The sequence below is a fragment of the Pan troglodytes genome, chromosome 7 (genome assembly GCF_028858775.2).
Source record: "Pan troglodytes isolate AG18354 chromosome 7, NHGRI_mPanTro3-v2.0_pri, whole genome shotgun sequence".
In the NCBI taxonomy this organism is placed as follows: Eukaryota; Metazoa; Chordata; class Mammalia; order Primates; family Hominidae; genus Pan; species Pan troglodytes.
This window is the reverse complement of record NC_072405.2, coordinates 51,646,760-51,664,318: the sequence shown is the minus strand read 5'-3', so window position 1 is coordinate 51,664,318 and position 17,559 is coordinate 51,646,760. Positions and strand designations below refer to the sequence as shown.

Genomic DNA, 17,559 nt, shown 5'->3' with positions numbered 1-17,559 from the left:
TAGGGTGGGGACCAGGGGGCCCCTGCTGACTGTGTGTGCTGTTGCACTGGAGATAGTGTTGGTTTGGGGTGGGGTGCTGGCCAGCACGGGTCTAGGTGCCTTCTCTGTGCCCCCCAAGCAACAGTGGTCCCTCAGGATATAAGAGGGTCCCTTTTCCTCTCTGCAGCATTAGGTCAAGGGTGAGGTGCTGGTGGGGGTGGGGGATTTTTGGCTCTGTGCCTGCCAGGGCTCCATCTTCAATGGCAGTTGGTGTGGGTTGGGGTGTGTGATGCACTCCCGTGTGCTGGTAGGGCAAGTACAGCAAAACCCACCCATGTAAACACACACCAGCAAAGGGATGTAGGAAGTTTGCATATAAAGAGCTGCAGTATGTAGAGGCAATATGCAGGCTGGTCCATGGCTGTAGGGGCCACCTTGCTGCAACCCTCCATTGGTCAGACATGGTCCACTGGCATAGAAGCTATGGTGTGAGCACCCGAGAGTGCCCTGTAAGCAGGTGTGGCCAGGCTGGGGCCCTGGGAGAGGCAAGCAGACTAAGGAGTGCTGAGGTCAGACCAGCCCCATCTCATATGCAAGACTTCCCAGCAGAGATCAGGTCTCAGAGGAGAACTCTCTCAAAACTAAAGCCCCAACACAGCACAGCTGCTCTACAAAAATGTGGCCAGACTTCTTTTTTAAGCAAGTCCCTTTTTTTTTAAGAGGGGAACTCTCAGACCTGATCTCTGCTGGGCAATCTTGCACATAAGATGTGGCTGGTCTGACCTCAGCACTCCTAAAGTGCTGGGGTAAAGTGTCTCATAAGAGCAAATGGTGCCTAGAGAGATAGCTGTCCCTGCCCTTTGGGCTCCACATCAGCTGGCTTGCTGCTCTACCACTTGGCTTTTCTCCTAGGGGCTCCACCCCAGAGAGATGTGAGTTAGCAATCACTTAGTGCGATCAGCCCAGGATGGAGTGTCTGTGCTGTGGGCCCAAGCCAGCGTTCCCTGTCGGGTGATGAGCAGTGGAGAGTGTGTGGGACCCATGGGAGATGGACTGGCTTGCTCACTGGGTCAACTGCAACTTGTTGGACATGTCAATACAGCACTTAAAGTCTTTGCTCCCTTGATATTCCAGGGTAGCAAGGACAGTTCCACTGCAGGGGCAGTGGCATAGAGGATTTCAGTTGCTCCTGGAAGCTCTGTCCAGGGAATTGCTGAGTTGCTACTGGCTTGGTAGCTCCAGTGGGGTGCTGGCTAGAGACCCAGGATGGGAAGACCTGCCCATCAAGAAGATATGGAAACTGGCACCCACGTAACAGTCTGGCCACTTTTCCGTAGGGGGGCTGTGGTATGCTGGGGGTCCACTCCAGTCCCTAATTGCCTCATATTTTCCAGTGCCTGAAGGTATCACCAATGAAGGCTGTGAAAAGGCAAAGATGATAGCCTGCCCCTTCCTCTGGGAGTGCTGTACCACTGAGGTACAAACTTGTTGCCAATCTGAACACACCCGTAGGAGGTGGCTGGAGGCAAGTGGAAAAAAGTCTTGCATAATCAGGAGGAACAAGAACAGGGACTTGCTTAAAATGTAGGTCTGGCCACTTTTTGGTAGAGCAGCTGTGCTATGCTGGGGGTTCACTTCAGCTCCTCATCACCTCAGACACTCTGAAGCCCTAAGGCTGAAATGGCTGAGTTGCCCAAACAGCAAAGATGACAATCTGGTCCTCCCCCTGGGAGCTCTGACTCAGGAAGGCCTGAAACCTGTCAGCCAGAGAACAGCACTGAAGGTAGCCAAAGACCCTGGTTGAAAGACTCCACTCAGTGATAACAAATGTGGTCGGGGACTGACTTAAAAAAGAGTCTGGTCACATTTTCATAGGGCAGCTGTGCTGTGCTGAGGTACCACTTCCACCCCCGGTCAGCTTGGGCTCTCCAAAGTCTGCAGGCCTGAATGGCTAGTCGCCCAAATAGCAAAGGTGGTGACCCACCCCTCTCTCTGGGTGCTCTGTCCCAGGGGGGATTTAAATCTCTGTTGGCCAGGGAACACTGGTGGGGGTAGCTGGAGGCCTCAGCTGGGAGGTCCTTTCCAGTGAGGAGAAACAGGATCAGGGGCCTGCTTACAGAAGCAGTCTGGCCATGATTTGATAAAGCAGCTGTGCTGTGCTGCAGGATGTCTTCTTCCCCTGGTGGGTTTGTACTGTCCAAAGCCTGCAGGCTGGAATGACTAAGTTGCCGAAAAAGGAAAGATGGTGGCCTGCCCCATCTTTTCTCTCAGAGTTTATCTTGTGTGATGGACCTTAATTTTCAGGCTGTTAATTTTACTGTTAGCATTAGAGTTGCTCAGAAAGAATCTCACTGTTATCTTTTAGGTTAGATATATGAGAATTCATTGTCTCCTGTAAATAAACCTGTTCATGTCTTGTTCTCTGGAAAGAAGTCTCTTTCTGCTACCTGACTTCAGTCACAATCATGTAGAGCAGTAGCCAGTCTAAAATGACATGATTGAATTTCCATTTCCAGTGTTTCATTGTTGTGTCTTACATTCTGCAGTTCAGAACTGAGCATTTTATTCTCAGTTGTCAAAATGCTAAGCTGTCCACTGTACTGAACTACTGCTTTTGTTAGTGCTTCCTCATTCAATTGTATAGCCTTTAGAAGATTATCATTCTTTTCTTTCACACTTTTAATGTCCTCCAGATATTTCTTTTCCCTTAGCTGGTTCTGATGTTTTATTGTGTCTAGTTCTATTCTTAGCATGGCAATTTCTTCCTGCATCATGCTATTTTCATGCAAGAGTTCTTTTTCTTCCTTATGGCTAAGAGAAATCTGAGTAAACAAAGGGAAATTTTAGTTAGCACTCAATAGAGGGACATATCATAATTTCTTCTGAAATTAAAGAGTAACCTGTATGTTTGTATAATGAAAGAATTCCCATAGTGGATATTTACCTAAAAACAAGTTGGACAAAACTTCAAACCTAATAGAGTGTAAATTCCACAAATTTAAATATTTATTTAAAGATTATGAAAATTAAATCACTGGAGGATTTTTAAGAAACTCAGAATTGTAAATGCATTTCTCTGAATTACAAAAAAAAACCCAGAGGCATAAAATATAAGATTAATACATTTGACTATATTTTTTAAATTGGGTTTACACTCTGATATCTCACCTGTAAACCATACCATTGTAGGAGCCTTAGCTATACATATGTTAGGGCAGAAGCAATTTCTCAAAATTCTTTAAGTTACTTTTTCTGAAGAATGTTTTATCAATATTCTACTTTTCTAATATGTTATAGTCAGTTATGAGAATTACATTTATTCATAACTGTTAAATCTAAACATTGTACCCTTCTACATTGTACACATCTGCATCTAAGCATTGCACCTCTATGTACGACACTGAACTCATTTAAGATCACAATTCTTAAAAGAAGTTAAAAAAATATATATGCAGCTGATTGCAGTGGCTAACACCTATAATACCAGCACTTTGGGAGGCCAAGGCAGGCAGATCACAAGGTCAGGAGTTTGAGACCAGCCTGGCCAACATAGTGAAACCCTGTCTCTACTAAAAATACAAAAAATTAGCCAGGTATGGTGTTGTGCACCTGTAATCCAAGCTACTTGGGAGTCTGAGGCAGGAGAATCGAGTGAACCAGGGAGGCAAAGGTTGCAGTGAGTCGAGATCGTGCCATTGCACTCCAGCCCAGGCAACAGTGCGAGACTCCGTCTCAAAAATATATACATATTTTTGAATATATACATATATATTCAAATATACACATATGTATATATACAAGATGCAGGATTTTCTCCAGGTCTTCTGATGCTACTTCTAGTGATCCTCCACAAAATCACAGTTACTTCTGTGGTGTAAATATATAAATACAAAAGAAGCCTTTTATTTCAAAATATGAACGGTAGCATAAAACTTATAGAGCTTTTCTTAGAAATCATGAGATTATTTGCCATTGCAATAACTTATTTCTTCTTTATAATGTTTGAAACAGTAATAAGTGTGAAATAGAGGAAAATATACTGAACTCTTTCTCTGGGAACAAAATACTTATCAATAAATTATCACTCAATGTATATCATGCATGTCATTGTTTTCAAAGCTCTTTGCATTGAAATGAGAAACTACTTGGAGCAAACTGTTACTGTCCTCAAAAGTAAGGATAATGATATCCACAATATGGCCTCTGACCCAGCTATACATTTCCTACTTTCTTAGCAGTGAAAATAATAAACTGACTTCTCTATTAATATTTTTAAAAGATGAACTAATGTCCAAAAACTGGAAAATCTGTTGTTAGCAAAACTTATTTTTGATATTGGAAAGATCATCAATTCTTATGAAAAAATCAAATGCTTCTTTGGATTTAGGCCATTGTGAATGTCACTACTCAACTGTTGCAGGCAAACGGAGTTGAATTAAGAACATGGCTTTATCATGTACATATATAGACACGTGATAAAGGATATATACATATATACATATATATGTGATTTAAAAATCCTTTATACTTTCTGAAATATATAGTTGTTTTTTTAAATACATACATTTTATATAAAAGCATTTGAAAATGACTAAAGAAAATACCTCAAAATTCATTTTTTTTTCGGCCACTTCTATCTGCTTCTGTTTAGTAGTCAGAATCTCATCTTGTAATAGTCTAGCATTCTGTTCCTTGGAAAGTTGCTTCTGGGTATCATTTTGTTCTTCACTAGAAGAAATTTTAATTTTCATGAGATACTGGAGGTATCCCTAAAATGATTTACAGGCCAAGGTGGCATCATCAGATATCATTCACACAATGTATATCTGCAGATTAATCCAAGAAAAGGCAAAGGGGTCTCACATCTGTTAAGCCAGCTGTCCCCAACCATGTTGGCACCAGGGACTGGTTTTGTGGAAGGTAATTTTTCCACAGACCTGAGGTGGGGGGATGCTTCCAGGATTATTCAAGCACATTACATTTATTCTGCACTTTATTTCTACTATTATTAATAATGAAATAATTCTATAACTCACCATAATGTAGAATCAGTGGGGGCCCTGAGCTTGTTTTCCTGCTATTGTATGGTCTCATCTGGGGGTGACAGGAGACAGTGACAGATCATAAGGCATTAGATTCTCATAAGGAGTGAACAACCTAGATCCCCTGCATGAGCAACTTACAACAGGGTTCAGGTCACACTCCTATGACAATCTAGTGCCACCACTGATCTGACAGGAGGAGGAGCTCAGGTGGTAATGTGAGTGATGGAGAGGGACTGCAAACAGATGAAGCTTCACTTGCTCACCTGCCACTAACCTCCTGCTGTGTGGCCCAGTTTCTAACAGACCAGGGACTGGTACTGGTCCTTGGCCTGGGGATTGGGAACCCCTGTGTTAACCCATAATTTTCATGTGTATTTTTTGGAAACATTTTTAACTTATATTCTTGATTCCTATGTATTTTATAAGCAACTTAGACATTCTTTTGAACAAGACAGGGTCTAATATTTTGTTTTTAACATATATGTTTTTATTATACATATAATATATTACATGTTTTTATTATACATATATGTATTTAACATATAATAAAATTAATTCAAGGTGAATTAATTTTATCTGTTTATGAGACAGAGATGTGAAATAAACTAATCGTGAATCACTTTCCATTTTACTTTTATTTCATGCATATTAAGAATAAAACTGGGAAGTCCCAGGCAGAGCAATTGGGCAAGAGAAATAAAGGGCATCCAAATTTAAAAGAGGAAGTCAAGCTATCTCTTCACCAATGATATGATCTTATACCTAGAAAACCCCAAAGACTCTTACAAAACACTCCTAGATTTGATAAATGAATTCAGTAAAGTCTCAGAGGTTACAAAATAAATGAATACCAATCAGTGGCACAACTATACACCAAATACAACCAAGCTGAGAGTCATATCAAGAACCCAATCTCTTTTACAATGGCTGCAAAAGTGTAAAATACCTAGGAATATACTTAATGAAGGAGGTGAGTGATCTATATAAGGATAACTGGAAAACACTACTGAAGAAAATAATAGATGACACAGACAAATCAAAATACATCCTATGTTCATGGACTGAAAGAATTGATATTGTGAAAAATGACCATAGTACCCAAAGCAGTCTAGAGATTTGATACAATTCCTATGAAAGTACCAATGTCATTCTTCACAGAATTATAGAAAAAAGTTGACATTTATGTAGAACCACAAAAGAGCCTGAATAACAACAGACGTACCAAGCAAAAGGAACAAACATGTTGGCGTCGCATTATCTGACTTCATATTATGCTCTAAAGCCACAGTAACAAAAACAGCACCATACTGGTATAAAAGTAGATACATAGATCAATGAAACAAAATAGACAATTCAGAAATAAAGCCACTTACAACCAAATGATCTCTGAGAAAGGATACAAAAACATACACTGGAGAAAGTACACATTATTCAATAAATGGCGCTAGGAAAAAAAGATAGCCACATGTAGAAGAATGAAACTGGATCTCTATCTCTTATCATATACAAAAATTAATTCAAGATGGATTAAAGGCCTAAAACTAAGACCTGAAAACATTGACCTAGGTGAAGAATTTATGATGAAGACCCTAAAAGCAAATGCAACAAAAATGAAAATAAATAAATAAGACCTAATTAAACTAAAAAGTTTCAGCTTCAGCACCGCAAATTGATAATCATAAGAGTAACCAACAACCTAAAGAATGGGAAAAATATTTGCAAATTATGAATCTGTCAAAGGACTAATATCCATAACCTACAAGAAACTCAAACAGATCAGCAGGAAAAATACAAATGATTCCATTAAAAAGTGTGCACATGACATGAATAGACATTTCTCAAAAGACGATGAGCAAATGCTGAACAAGCATATAAAAACATGCTAAATATCACTAATCATCAGGGAAACGTAAAATAAAACAACAATGAGATATCACCTCACTGCAGCCATAATGGCCACTATTAAAAATCAAAAGACAACAGACGTTGGTGTGGATGTGGTGAAAAGAGAACAGTTATACACTGCTGATGGGAATGCAAGTTAGTACAAAATCTGTGGAGACTCTCAAAGAACTAAAAGTAGATCCTACCATTGTATCCAGCATTCTCATTTCTGGATATCTACAAAAGAAATCGTACTCTCAAAAAAACACCTTCATACGTATGTTTGCTGCAGCACAATTACAACATGAAAACATATGGAATCAATCAGTGTCCATTGACTGATGAATGGCATAAAGAAAATGTGATATATATACACATATATGTGTGTAAGTCCATATATCTATGTGTGTATATATATACATATATACATACATCTACATATACATACATGTATATATATGTATATATATACACACACACACACACACACCACAGAATACTACTCAGCCATAAAGAAGAATGAAATAATGTTTTTTCCAGCAAATTGGATGGAGCTAGAGGCCATTATTCTAAGTGAAGTAACTCAGGAATGGAACGACAAATACCACATGTTCTCATTTATAAGTGGGAGCTATGCTAGGGTATGTAAAGGCAGGTAGAGTGGTATAATGACATTGGAGACTCAGAAGAAGGAAGGGGAGAAGAAAAGTGAGCAATAAAACTACCTACTGGGTGATGGGTACACTAAAATCCCAGACTTCACCACTATAAAACTGATCCATGTAACCAAAAACCACTTGTACCCCTAAAGCTATTGAAATAAAAATAAATCAATTTAAACAGAGAGTTAAAAAAAGAATAAAACTGTATAAAGTTTCTAAAAAGTATTCTGGTTTGAGACAAATGGCCATTTCATGCTCTGTTGGTTGAACTGTAAATTAATGCAAATATTCTTTTTTTAATTTTAATTTTAATTTCCAGAGTACATGGGCAGAATGTGCAGGCTTGTTACATAGGTAAACATGTGCCACAGTGGTTTGCTGCACCTATCAACCCATCACCTAGGTATTAAGCTCAGCATGCATTCAATACAAATATTCTTGAGGACAATTTAGAAATATTGATCCAAGGCCTTTTTGAAAAACTTTCTATATTTTAACCCAAAAATTCTATATTGAAGACTTTATACAAAGTAAATAATTAGAAATGCAGAAAATGATTTATATAAAAGATATTCTGGGCTGGGCGTGATGGCTCACTCCTATAATCCCAATGCTTTGGGAGGCCAAGGCAGGAGGACTGTTGGAGGTCAGGAGTTGGAGATCAGACTGGGCAAGATAGTGAGACCTTGTCTCAATGAAAAATTTCAAAAGTTGGCCAGTCATGGGGGCGTGTGCCTACAGTCTGAGCTGCTTAGGAATTTGAGGCAAGAGGATCCCTTGACCCCAAAAGTTCAAAGTTGTAGTAAGCTATGTTTGCACCAGTGCACTGCAGCCTCAGTGACAGAGCAAAATTCCAATAATAATAATCATAATAATAATGATAATAATAGTAATAATAAAAAGTATTTCTTGCAGCATTAATTCTAATACAAAAGAATCGAAAACCCCGAATTCTGTTTGTTAAATAATGAGATTTCTATATGGTAAACTTCTCAATAGCCATTAAAATCACAATTTAAAAGCATATGCAATAAATAAAAGAAACACAGTTAAGAATTTGTTGTATTATTTCCAAGATTTTCATACTCCATAAGACCAAGACGTTTTCTCCCATTAAGCCCCAGAAAGTCAGCAATCACAATTCTCACATATATATTTAGAATAAAGAGTTAAAATATTTCTCTAAAACTAGAATGTCATACCTCGAACTGTAGCATTCTTGCTCACATTCACCTTTCTGATGAGCTAACTGTAATTGTGTTTCTTTTGCCTCAGATAGCTCTTTTTGTAGTACATGAACCACATTTTCCATTTGTTCAATTTCTACTGTAAGTTGCTCATAGTGGCTATTTTTGAGTTCTAGTAAGTGTTCATCTGAAATAACTGCATTCTGGATTTTTGATAGGCTAGCAGAATCTGCATCGGGGGGAAACAAGGTGGAAATAAAATATATGAGTAGTTTTTGGATATAAAGTCCCGTGCATTTTAACCTTCACCCATCCATACACCAAACAAATATGCACTGAGTTCCTACCATGGGGAACAGAGTCTACTGAGCTCTGCAGATAAAACAAACAGTAACTCTGCTCTTGTTTAGCTTTAGGTGTAGTGAAGAAAAAATACAAAGAAGTGAAATTACAAATTCAGATAGATGCTGCAAGAAAACAGCTCTATGATCACACAGGACTTGATCTATACTGGGCTCAGGAAGATTTCCCTGGGGAAGAGAGGGCTACACTGAGAAATGAAGGGTGAGAAGGAAGCTGTTAAGTAAAGGGGGTAGAAAAGCATTCTAGCTAGTCTATGTCATGTACTGAAGCTCTGCTGCAGTCTGCTTCTGGCCACGATGGAGCAGCAGATACTGATTTACCTTCTCACCTGAAACAAAACCAAAAAAGACAAAATACATAATACCACGATTTTCAAGAACAAGGATTTCAGGTAATGAAGACAATGATCCCTGTAAGATAGGAAACAAGAGAAATAAGCCTTACAAACACCCCAGCCCCCTGACTTGACAAAGTTTCCAGGCCATGACAATTGAAGGAAAAAAAACTGAGGTAGAGTCTACCAAAAACTGAGGTAGAGCCCCAGATTCTCTGAGTTCAAACAATGAAGCTGAGAATCTCAAAAAACCAAGGCAGACAGAAATCACAGAATACTTGAAAGGAGACAGCAGTAAAGGGAAAGAACACTGGAGATCTGCAAAAACACCCTCTTGGGTATTTATTTAGCAGAATAATGAACAGTATATTTGTCCTAGGAAACTACTTGAGACCAGGGGGAAAAAATCCTTAAAAAATTGTAAGAAACAGTGCCTGTTGCTCACAGTGTACCAGGAAGAGTGTCCATTCCTCTGAATGATACTGAAAAAACTCAAGACTTCACAGGGCAAAGAATAGAGTTATCAGAAACACCTTGATTCAGGAGTGGAAAATTAGACCAAATCAAAAAACAAACCAGAAAGATCAAGTTGTTTATAAGTCAACTGTGTCCCCAAATAAATCTCAAGTAGAGACATGGAAGATATTTTTTGAAAGAAAATTACACTAGTAGGAATTCAAATTAAAATGTCAGGACTGGGCCAGATATGGTGGCTCATACCTGTAATCCCAGCATTTTGGGAGGCCGAGGCAGGTGGATCACTTGAGGTCAGGAGTTCGAGACCAGCCTGGCCAACATGGTGAAATCCCATCTCTACTAAAAATACAAAGAAATTAGCTGGGCATCATGGCAGGCACCTGTAACCCCAGCTACTCGGGAGGCTGAGGCAGGAGAATGGCTTGAACCCGGGAGGCAGAGGATGCAGTGAGAGGTGATCGAGCCATTGCTCTCCAGCCTGGGCAATGGAGTCAGACTTTGTTTCAAAAAACAAACAAACAAACAAAAAGTCAAGACTGAAAAGGACACTGGGTGGAAGTAAATACAGACTAGATACCACAAAAGAGAAGATTCATAAATTTGGGACATCAGAGAATTATGCAAAAACTTTAAGCAATAATATACATGTCCCCAAAGAGGGAGGGAGAGACAATAACAAAACATAAAGAGAAAATGAACAGAAACTTTCTAAACTTAATGAAAACCATAATTCCACAAATCCAGGAAGAATCTGGCTGGGAGAGAGGAAATGAAAGCATACTATTCTGATTTTCTTATGCCATATGTGATATGATACAATATTGTCTGAAAATGAACTGTGATATGTTAAAATCATACAGTACAAATTGTAATGCAACCATTAAGATAGCAAAAAAAAAAAAAAATTAGAGCGAATAAGCCAAAAAATGAAAGATAAAACTAAACCATAAAAGTTACATAACTAATTGAAAGGAAATTAGAAAAAGAAGGGAACAAAGAATAGCTGGGACTAATGAAAATCAAACAGCATGATGACAGATAAACTTAAATATTAATATATCAATAATCACATTATAAATGAAATGGGTCTAATAACCTAAATTAAAAGACAAATTGTCAAACTGTATAAAAAGCAAGATCCTATTCCATGCTACCTATAAGAAACACACTTTAAATATAAAGACACAAATTGCTTAAAAGGAAGAAAACTATATCCCATGCAAACAGATGACAAAAGAAATCTAATCAGGAATCGTTATATTAATACTAAAGTAGATTTCACAACAAAAAATATTACTAGTTATAAACAACAACATTTCAGAATGATAAAATATTTAGTTATTCAAGAACACATAATCTTAAATGTTTATGTACCTTGTAACATAACGGCTTTGAAATATGAGCTAAAAACTGATAGAAGAAATTGACAAATTCACAGGTATAGTGTGAGATTTCAATATTGCGTACTGAATACATGATAAAACAAGGAGGCAGAAAATCAGCAAGACAAGAGTAGACTTGAAGAACACTATGCTTCTCAAGTACCCTTGGGACACTTAGCAAAACAGACCACATTCTAGGCCATACAATAAATCTTCATGAAAGTATTAAGTCAAAAGTATTTAAGTCATACAAAGTATGGTCCCTGACCACAAAAGAATAAAATTAGAAATCAGTAACAAAATAGCTCATCAAAATACTCAAAAATTTGGAAACAAAGTAACACATATCTAAATAATCCTAGGCAAAGTGGTGACACAAAGAGAAATTGGAAACTATTTTGAACTGAATAAAAATGAAAATACTACATGTTAGACTTTGTGGAATATAGCTACAACAGTTCCTAAATGAAAAGTTAGCACTGAATGTCTATACTGGAAGACATTCAGATCAATAGCCTTGACTTCTATCTTAAGAAAGTAAAAAAGGTCTGGACACAGTGGCTCATGCCTATAATCCCAGCACTTTCGGTGGCCTAGGTGGGTGGGTCATGAAGTCAGGAGTTCGAGTCCACCCTGGCCAATATGGTGAAACCCCATCTCTACTAAAAATACAAAAATTAGCTGGGTGCAGTGGTGCACACCTGTAGTCCTAGCTACTTAGGAGGCTGAGGCATGAGAATTGCTTGAATCCAGAGGCAGAGGTTGCAGTGAGCTGAAATCACACCACTGCACTCCAGGCTAGATGACAGAATGAGACTCTGTCTCAAAAACAAACAAACAAAAAAAAAAAGTAAGTAAAAAAGAAGAAGCTACAAAAAAAGAGAGAGCAAATTAAACCCAACAGAAGCAGAGAAAATAATAAACATCAGAACATAGTGTGAACATTTTTGTCCTCCCAAAACTCATATGCTGAAACTTAATCACAGAGGTGACGTTATTAGAAACTGCAGCTTTGTGGAGGCGATAGCTCATGGAATCCAAGCCCTAATGAATGGGATTAGTGCCCTTCTTATATAAGAGACCCCAGAAAGCCCATTCACCCCTTCTGCCATATGAAGCACACAGGGGAAATAAAGGAACATAGAAATCAGGAATTTGTCCCTCACCAGACACTGAATCTTCTGGCACCTTGATCTTGGACTTTGCAGCCTTTAGGAATGTATGAAATCAGTTTCTGTTGTTTATAAGCTACCAAGTCTATGGTATTTTGTGATAGCAGGCCAAACCGATGATGACATCAAAGATGAAACAGGAGAACAATAGGGAAAATCAATAAAACCAAATACTTTGAGGTCATCAGTGGAAGTGATAAACCTTGACCTAGCCAGGCTGATCATAAAAAAGAGAACAAATTACTAACTTCAGAGATAATTAATGTAACATTTTTATACATTCTACAGATATTAAAAGAATAGCAAGATAATAGTGTAAGCTTTATGTAACTAACCATTACAACTTAGATTAAGTGGGCACATTCCTTAAAAAATGAAAATTACCAAAGCTCAATCAAGAAGAAATAGATAATCCAAATCACCCTATATCTATCAAAGAAAATAAAGTTGAGAAACCTCCAGGCCCAGATAGCTATGCTAGTGAATTCTATCAAACAGTTTAGGCAGATGTAATATAATTTTACACAACCTCTCTCCCAAATAATAAAGAGGAGAAATACAACACAACTCATTCTATAATGCTAGCATTACCCTGAACCAAACAATGATATTACAAAAAAGAAAACTCCCTCATAAACATTGACAAAAAATTTCACAAATTTCTGAATCAACCAAGATACCTTGCAATAGGTGAGTGAACAACCTCTGGTACAGTTACACAATGAACCATTATTCAGTTCTAAACAGAAATGAGCTATCAGGTCATGAGAAGACATGATGGAAACATAAATGCATATTACTAAGTGAAAGATGCCAATCTGAAGGCTATGCACTGTATGATTTCAGCTATATGACATTGTAGAAAGGGCAAAACTATGGATACAGTAAAAAGATCAGTGGTTACCTGTGGTTGAGGAGGGCAGGAAAGGGCAGATAGGTGAAACACAAATAAATTTTAGAGCAGTAAAATTACTTTGTACAATACTATAATGATGAATATTGGTCCTTTCCAAATCTACAGAATGTACAACACCAAGAGTGCACACTAATAGAAACTATGAAATCTGGATGATTATGACATGCCATTTTGGTTCATCAGTCATATCAACTGTACCACTATAGTGAGAGATAGTGATAATGGGGGAAGCTATGCATGTCTGTGGACAGGAAGCACAGACAATCTCTGTACCTTACTTTCAATGTTGCTGTGAACCTAAAACTACATTTACACAGTCTTTTAAGATTTTCTAAACAGAATTTTGGCAAACTGAATACAAATAAATATAGGGTCTCATTTTTTTGCCCAGGTTGGTCTCAAATTCCAGCTTCAAGCAATCCTCCTGCCTTGACCTCCCAAAGTACTAAAATTACAAGCATGAGCCACCGTGTCTGGCCCCAATGATATACTTTTTAAAAGCCTACATCCTAAGAAAATAAGTTTTATTCTAAAATGAAAGGTTGGTTTAACATTAAAATATCAGTTATTCACCCCATTAAAAAACTAAAGGAGAAGAACCTTATGATTATCTCAGTAAATAAAGACATTTGATAAAATTCAACTTCATTCTTGATTTAAAAAGAAAAAAAAAACTCAGCAACCTGAGAATACAAATGAACTTCATCAGCATGATACAAAGCATCTATAATAAACCTACAGTTAATGTGTATCATGATGACAAACTGAATGCTTTCCCCATATCAGGAATGACACAATAATGCCTGCTTTCAACACTTTAGTAAGCATTGTGCTAAAGATTCTAGCCAGTGCTGTCAGACAAGAAAAATAAATAAAAGTTATCCAGGTTGGAAAGAAGAAGTAAAACTGTCTTTATTCACAACCATGATCACATAATAGGGGCAGATAAACTACAGTCTCTGGGCCAGCTTCTGGCTTTTGTAAATAAAGTTTTATTGGAACACAGCTGAGTTTATTAATGTAGGTATCCTCCCTGACTGCTCTCATACTACAATGGCAGAGTTGACTAGCTGCAACAGAGACTGCTTTGCCACAAGTCTAAAAGACTTCCTATCCATAGTAAGAAAGTAGTTTGAGAATGAAAAGATTTGATAATCTTTGTTGTATGTATAAAATCTGATCAAATCTACCAAAAAAGCTACTAGAACTAATAAGTAAGTCTAAGTTTAGCAAGGAGGGAGGATACAAAAATCAACATACAAAAATCAGCTGTATTCCTATATCCTAGCAGTAAACAATCAACTAGAAATTTTTTTAAATGTCATTTATAACTTCATTAAAAAATGAGATACAGATGAATCTGATAAAATAAGGAAACACCAAGGCTGGGCACAGTGGCTCATGCCTGTAATCCCAGCATTTTGGGAAGCCAAGCCAGGAGGATTACTTGAGTTCAGGAATTTAAGACCACTCTGGACAAAATGGTGAAACCCCATCTCTACTAAAAATACAAAACTTAGCTGGGTGCAGTGGCTCATGCCTATAATCCCAGTTACTTAGGAGGCTGAGGCAGGAGAATCATTTGAACCCAGGAGGCAGAGGTTGCGGTAGGCCAAGATCGAGGCACCACAATCCAGCCTGGAGTGAAACTGTCTCAAAAAGAAAGGAAACCCATATTTTAAAACGTATAAAATATTACTGAGAAAATTAAATTTGACCTATATAAATAGAAACCATTTCACAGGAGTCAAAAAATGCACTCTCATTAAAATGTCAATCTTCCCCCAATTAATGTATAGATTCATCACAAACTCAGTGTAATTTCCAGCACAGCAGGTTTCAAAAAAAATTAACTATCTGGGAGAGGGGTGGAGCCAAGATGGCCAAATAGGAACAGCTCCAGTATACAGCTCCCAACGTGAGACATGCAGAAGATGGGTGATTTCTGCATTTCCAACTGAGGTACTGGGTTCATCCCACAGAGGAGTGCTGGACAGTGGGTGCAGCACACTATGCGTGAGGCAAAGCAGGGTGAGGCATCACCTCACTGGGAGGCACAAGGGGTCAGGGAGTTCCCTTTCCTAGTGAAAGAAAGGGGTGACAGATGGCACCTGGAAAATCAGGTCACTCCCACCCTAATACTTTGCATTTCCAATGGGCTTAACAAATGGCACACCAGGAGATTATACCCCACACCTGGCTGAGAGGGTCCTATGCCCACGGAGCCTCACTCATTGCTAGCACAGCAGTCTGAGATCAAACTGCAAGGCAGCAGTGAGGCTGGGGGAGGGGCACCCACCATTGCTCAGGCTTCAGTAGGTAAACAAAGCTGCCAGGAAGTTCTAACTCAGTGGAGCCCACCACAGCTCAAGCAGGCCTGCTTGCCTCTGTAGGCTCCGCCTCTGGGGGCATGGCACAGACTAACAAGAGGCAGCAGTAGCCTCTGCAGACTTAAAAGTCCGTGTCTGACAGCTTTGAAGAGAATAGTGGTTCTCCCAGCACACAGCTTGAGATCTGAGAATGGGCAGACTGCCTCCTCAAGTGGGTCCCAGACTGCTGAGTAGCCTAACTGGGAGGCACCCCCAGTAGGGGCAGACTGACACCTCACATGGCTGGGTACTCCTCTGAGACAAAACTTCCAGAGGAACGATCAGGCAGCAGCATTTGCTGTTCACCAATATTCGCTGTTCTGCAGCCACTGCTGCTGATACCCAGGCAAAGAGGGTCTGGAGTGGACCTCCAGTAAACTCCAACAGACCTGCAGCTGGGGGTTCTAACTGTTAGAAGGAAAACTAACAAACAGAAAGGACATCCACACCAAAACCCCATCTGTATGTCACCATCATCAAAGACCAAAGGTAGATAAAACCACAAAGATGGGGAAAAAAGAGAGCAGAAAAACTGGAAACTCTAAAAATCAGAGCTCCTCTCCTCTTCCAGAGGAACACAGCTCCTCACTAGCAATGGAACAAAGCTGGACGGAGAATGACTGTGACGAGTTGAGAGAAGAACGCTTCAGAAGATCAAACTATTCTGAGCTAAAGGAGGAAGTTGGAACCAATGGCAAAGAAGTTAAAAATCTTGAAAAACAATTAGATGAATGGCTAACTAGAATAACCAGTGAAGAGAAGTCCTTAAAGGACCTGACGGAGCTGAAACCCAAGGCATGAGAACTATGTGACAAATGCACAAGCCTCAGTAGCCAATGTGATCAACTGGCAGAAAGGGTATCAGCAATGGAAGACAAAATGAATGAAATGAAGTGAGAAGAGAAGTTCAGAGAAAAAAGAATAAAAAGAAATGAACAAAGCCTTCAAGAAATATGGGACTATGTGAAAAGACCAAAACTACGTCTGATTGGTGTACCTGAAAGTGATGGGAAGAATGGAACCAAGTTGGAAAACACTCTGCAGGATATTATGCAGGAGAACTTCCCCAACCTAGCATGGCAGGCCAACATTCAAATTCAGGAAATACAGAGAATGCCACAAAGATACTCCTGGAGAAGAGAAACTCCAAGACACATAATTGTCAGATTCACCAAAATTGAAATGAAGGAAAAAATGTTAAGAGCAGCCAGAGAGAAAGGTCGGGTTAACAACAAAGGGAAGCCCATTAGACTAACAGCTGATCTCTCAGCAGAAACTCTACAAGCCAGAAGAGATTGGGGGCCAATATTCAACATTCTTAAAGAAAGAATTTTCAACCCAGAATTTCATATCCAGCAAAACTAAGCTTCATAAGCGAAGGAGAAATAAAATACTTTACAGACAAGCAAATGCTGAGAGATTTTGTCACCACCAGGCCAGCCCTAAAAGAGCTCCTGATGGAAGCGCTAAACATGGAAAGGAACAACCAGTACCAGACACTGCAAAAACATGCCAAATTGCAAAGACTATCAAGGCTAGAAAGAAACAGCATGAACTAATGAGCAAAATAACCAGCTAACATCATAATGACAGGATCAAATTCACACATAACAATATTAACCTTAAATATAAATGGGCTAAATGTTCCAATTAAAAGACACATACTGGCAAATTGGATAAAGAGTCAAGACCCATCGGTGTGCTGTATTCAGGAAACCCATCTCACGTGCAGAGACACACATAAGCTCAAAATAAAGGGATGGAGGAAGATCTAACAAACAAATGGAAA

General features: G+C 38.8%; 1 protein-coding gene across 1 annotated transcript in view; it reads right to left on the bottom strand.

Moving 5' to 3' along the window:
* Positions 1-2,211: 2,211 nt before the first annotated feature.
* Positions 2,212-17,559, bottom strand: part of POTEA (POTE ankyrin domain family member A) — a 71,760-nt gene continuing 56,412 nt past the window's right edge. The window contains exons 12-14 of the mRNA XM_001140309.6: positions 8,773-8,986; positions 4,584-4,707; positions 2,212-2,801 (exon numbers count right to left, since the gene is read on the bottom strand). Coding sequence (XP_001140309.5) covers positions 2,433-2,801; positions 4,584-4,707; positions 8,773-8,986 — 707 coding nt within the window. The 3' untranslated portion in view covers positions 2,212-2,432. The remainder of the gene's footprint in view (positions 2,802-4,583; positions 4,708-8,772; positions 8,987-17,559) is intronic.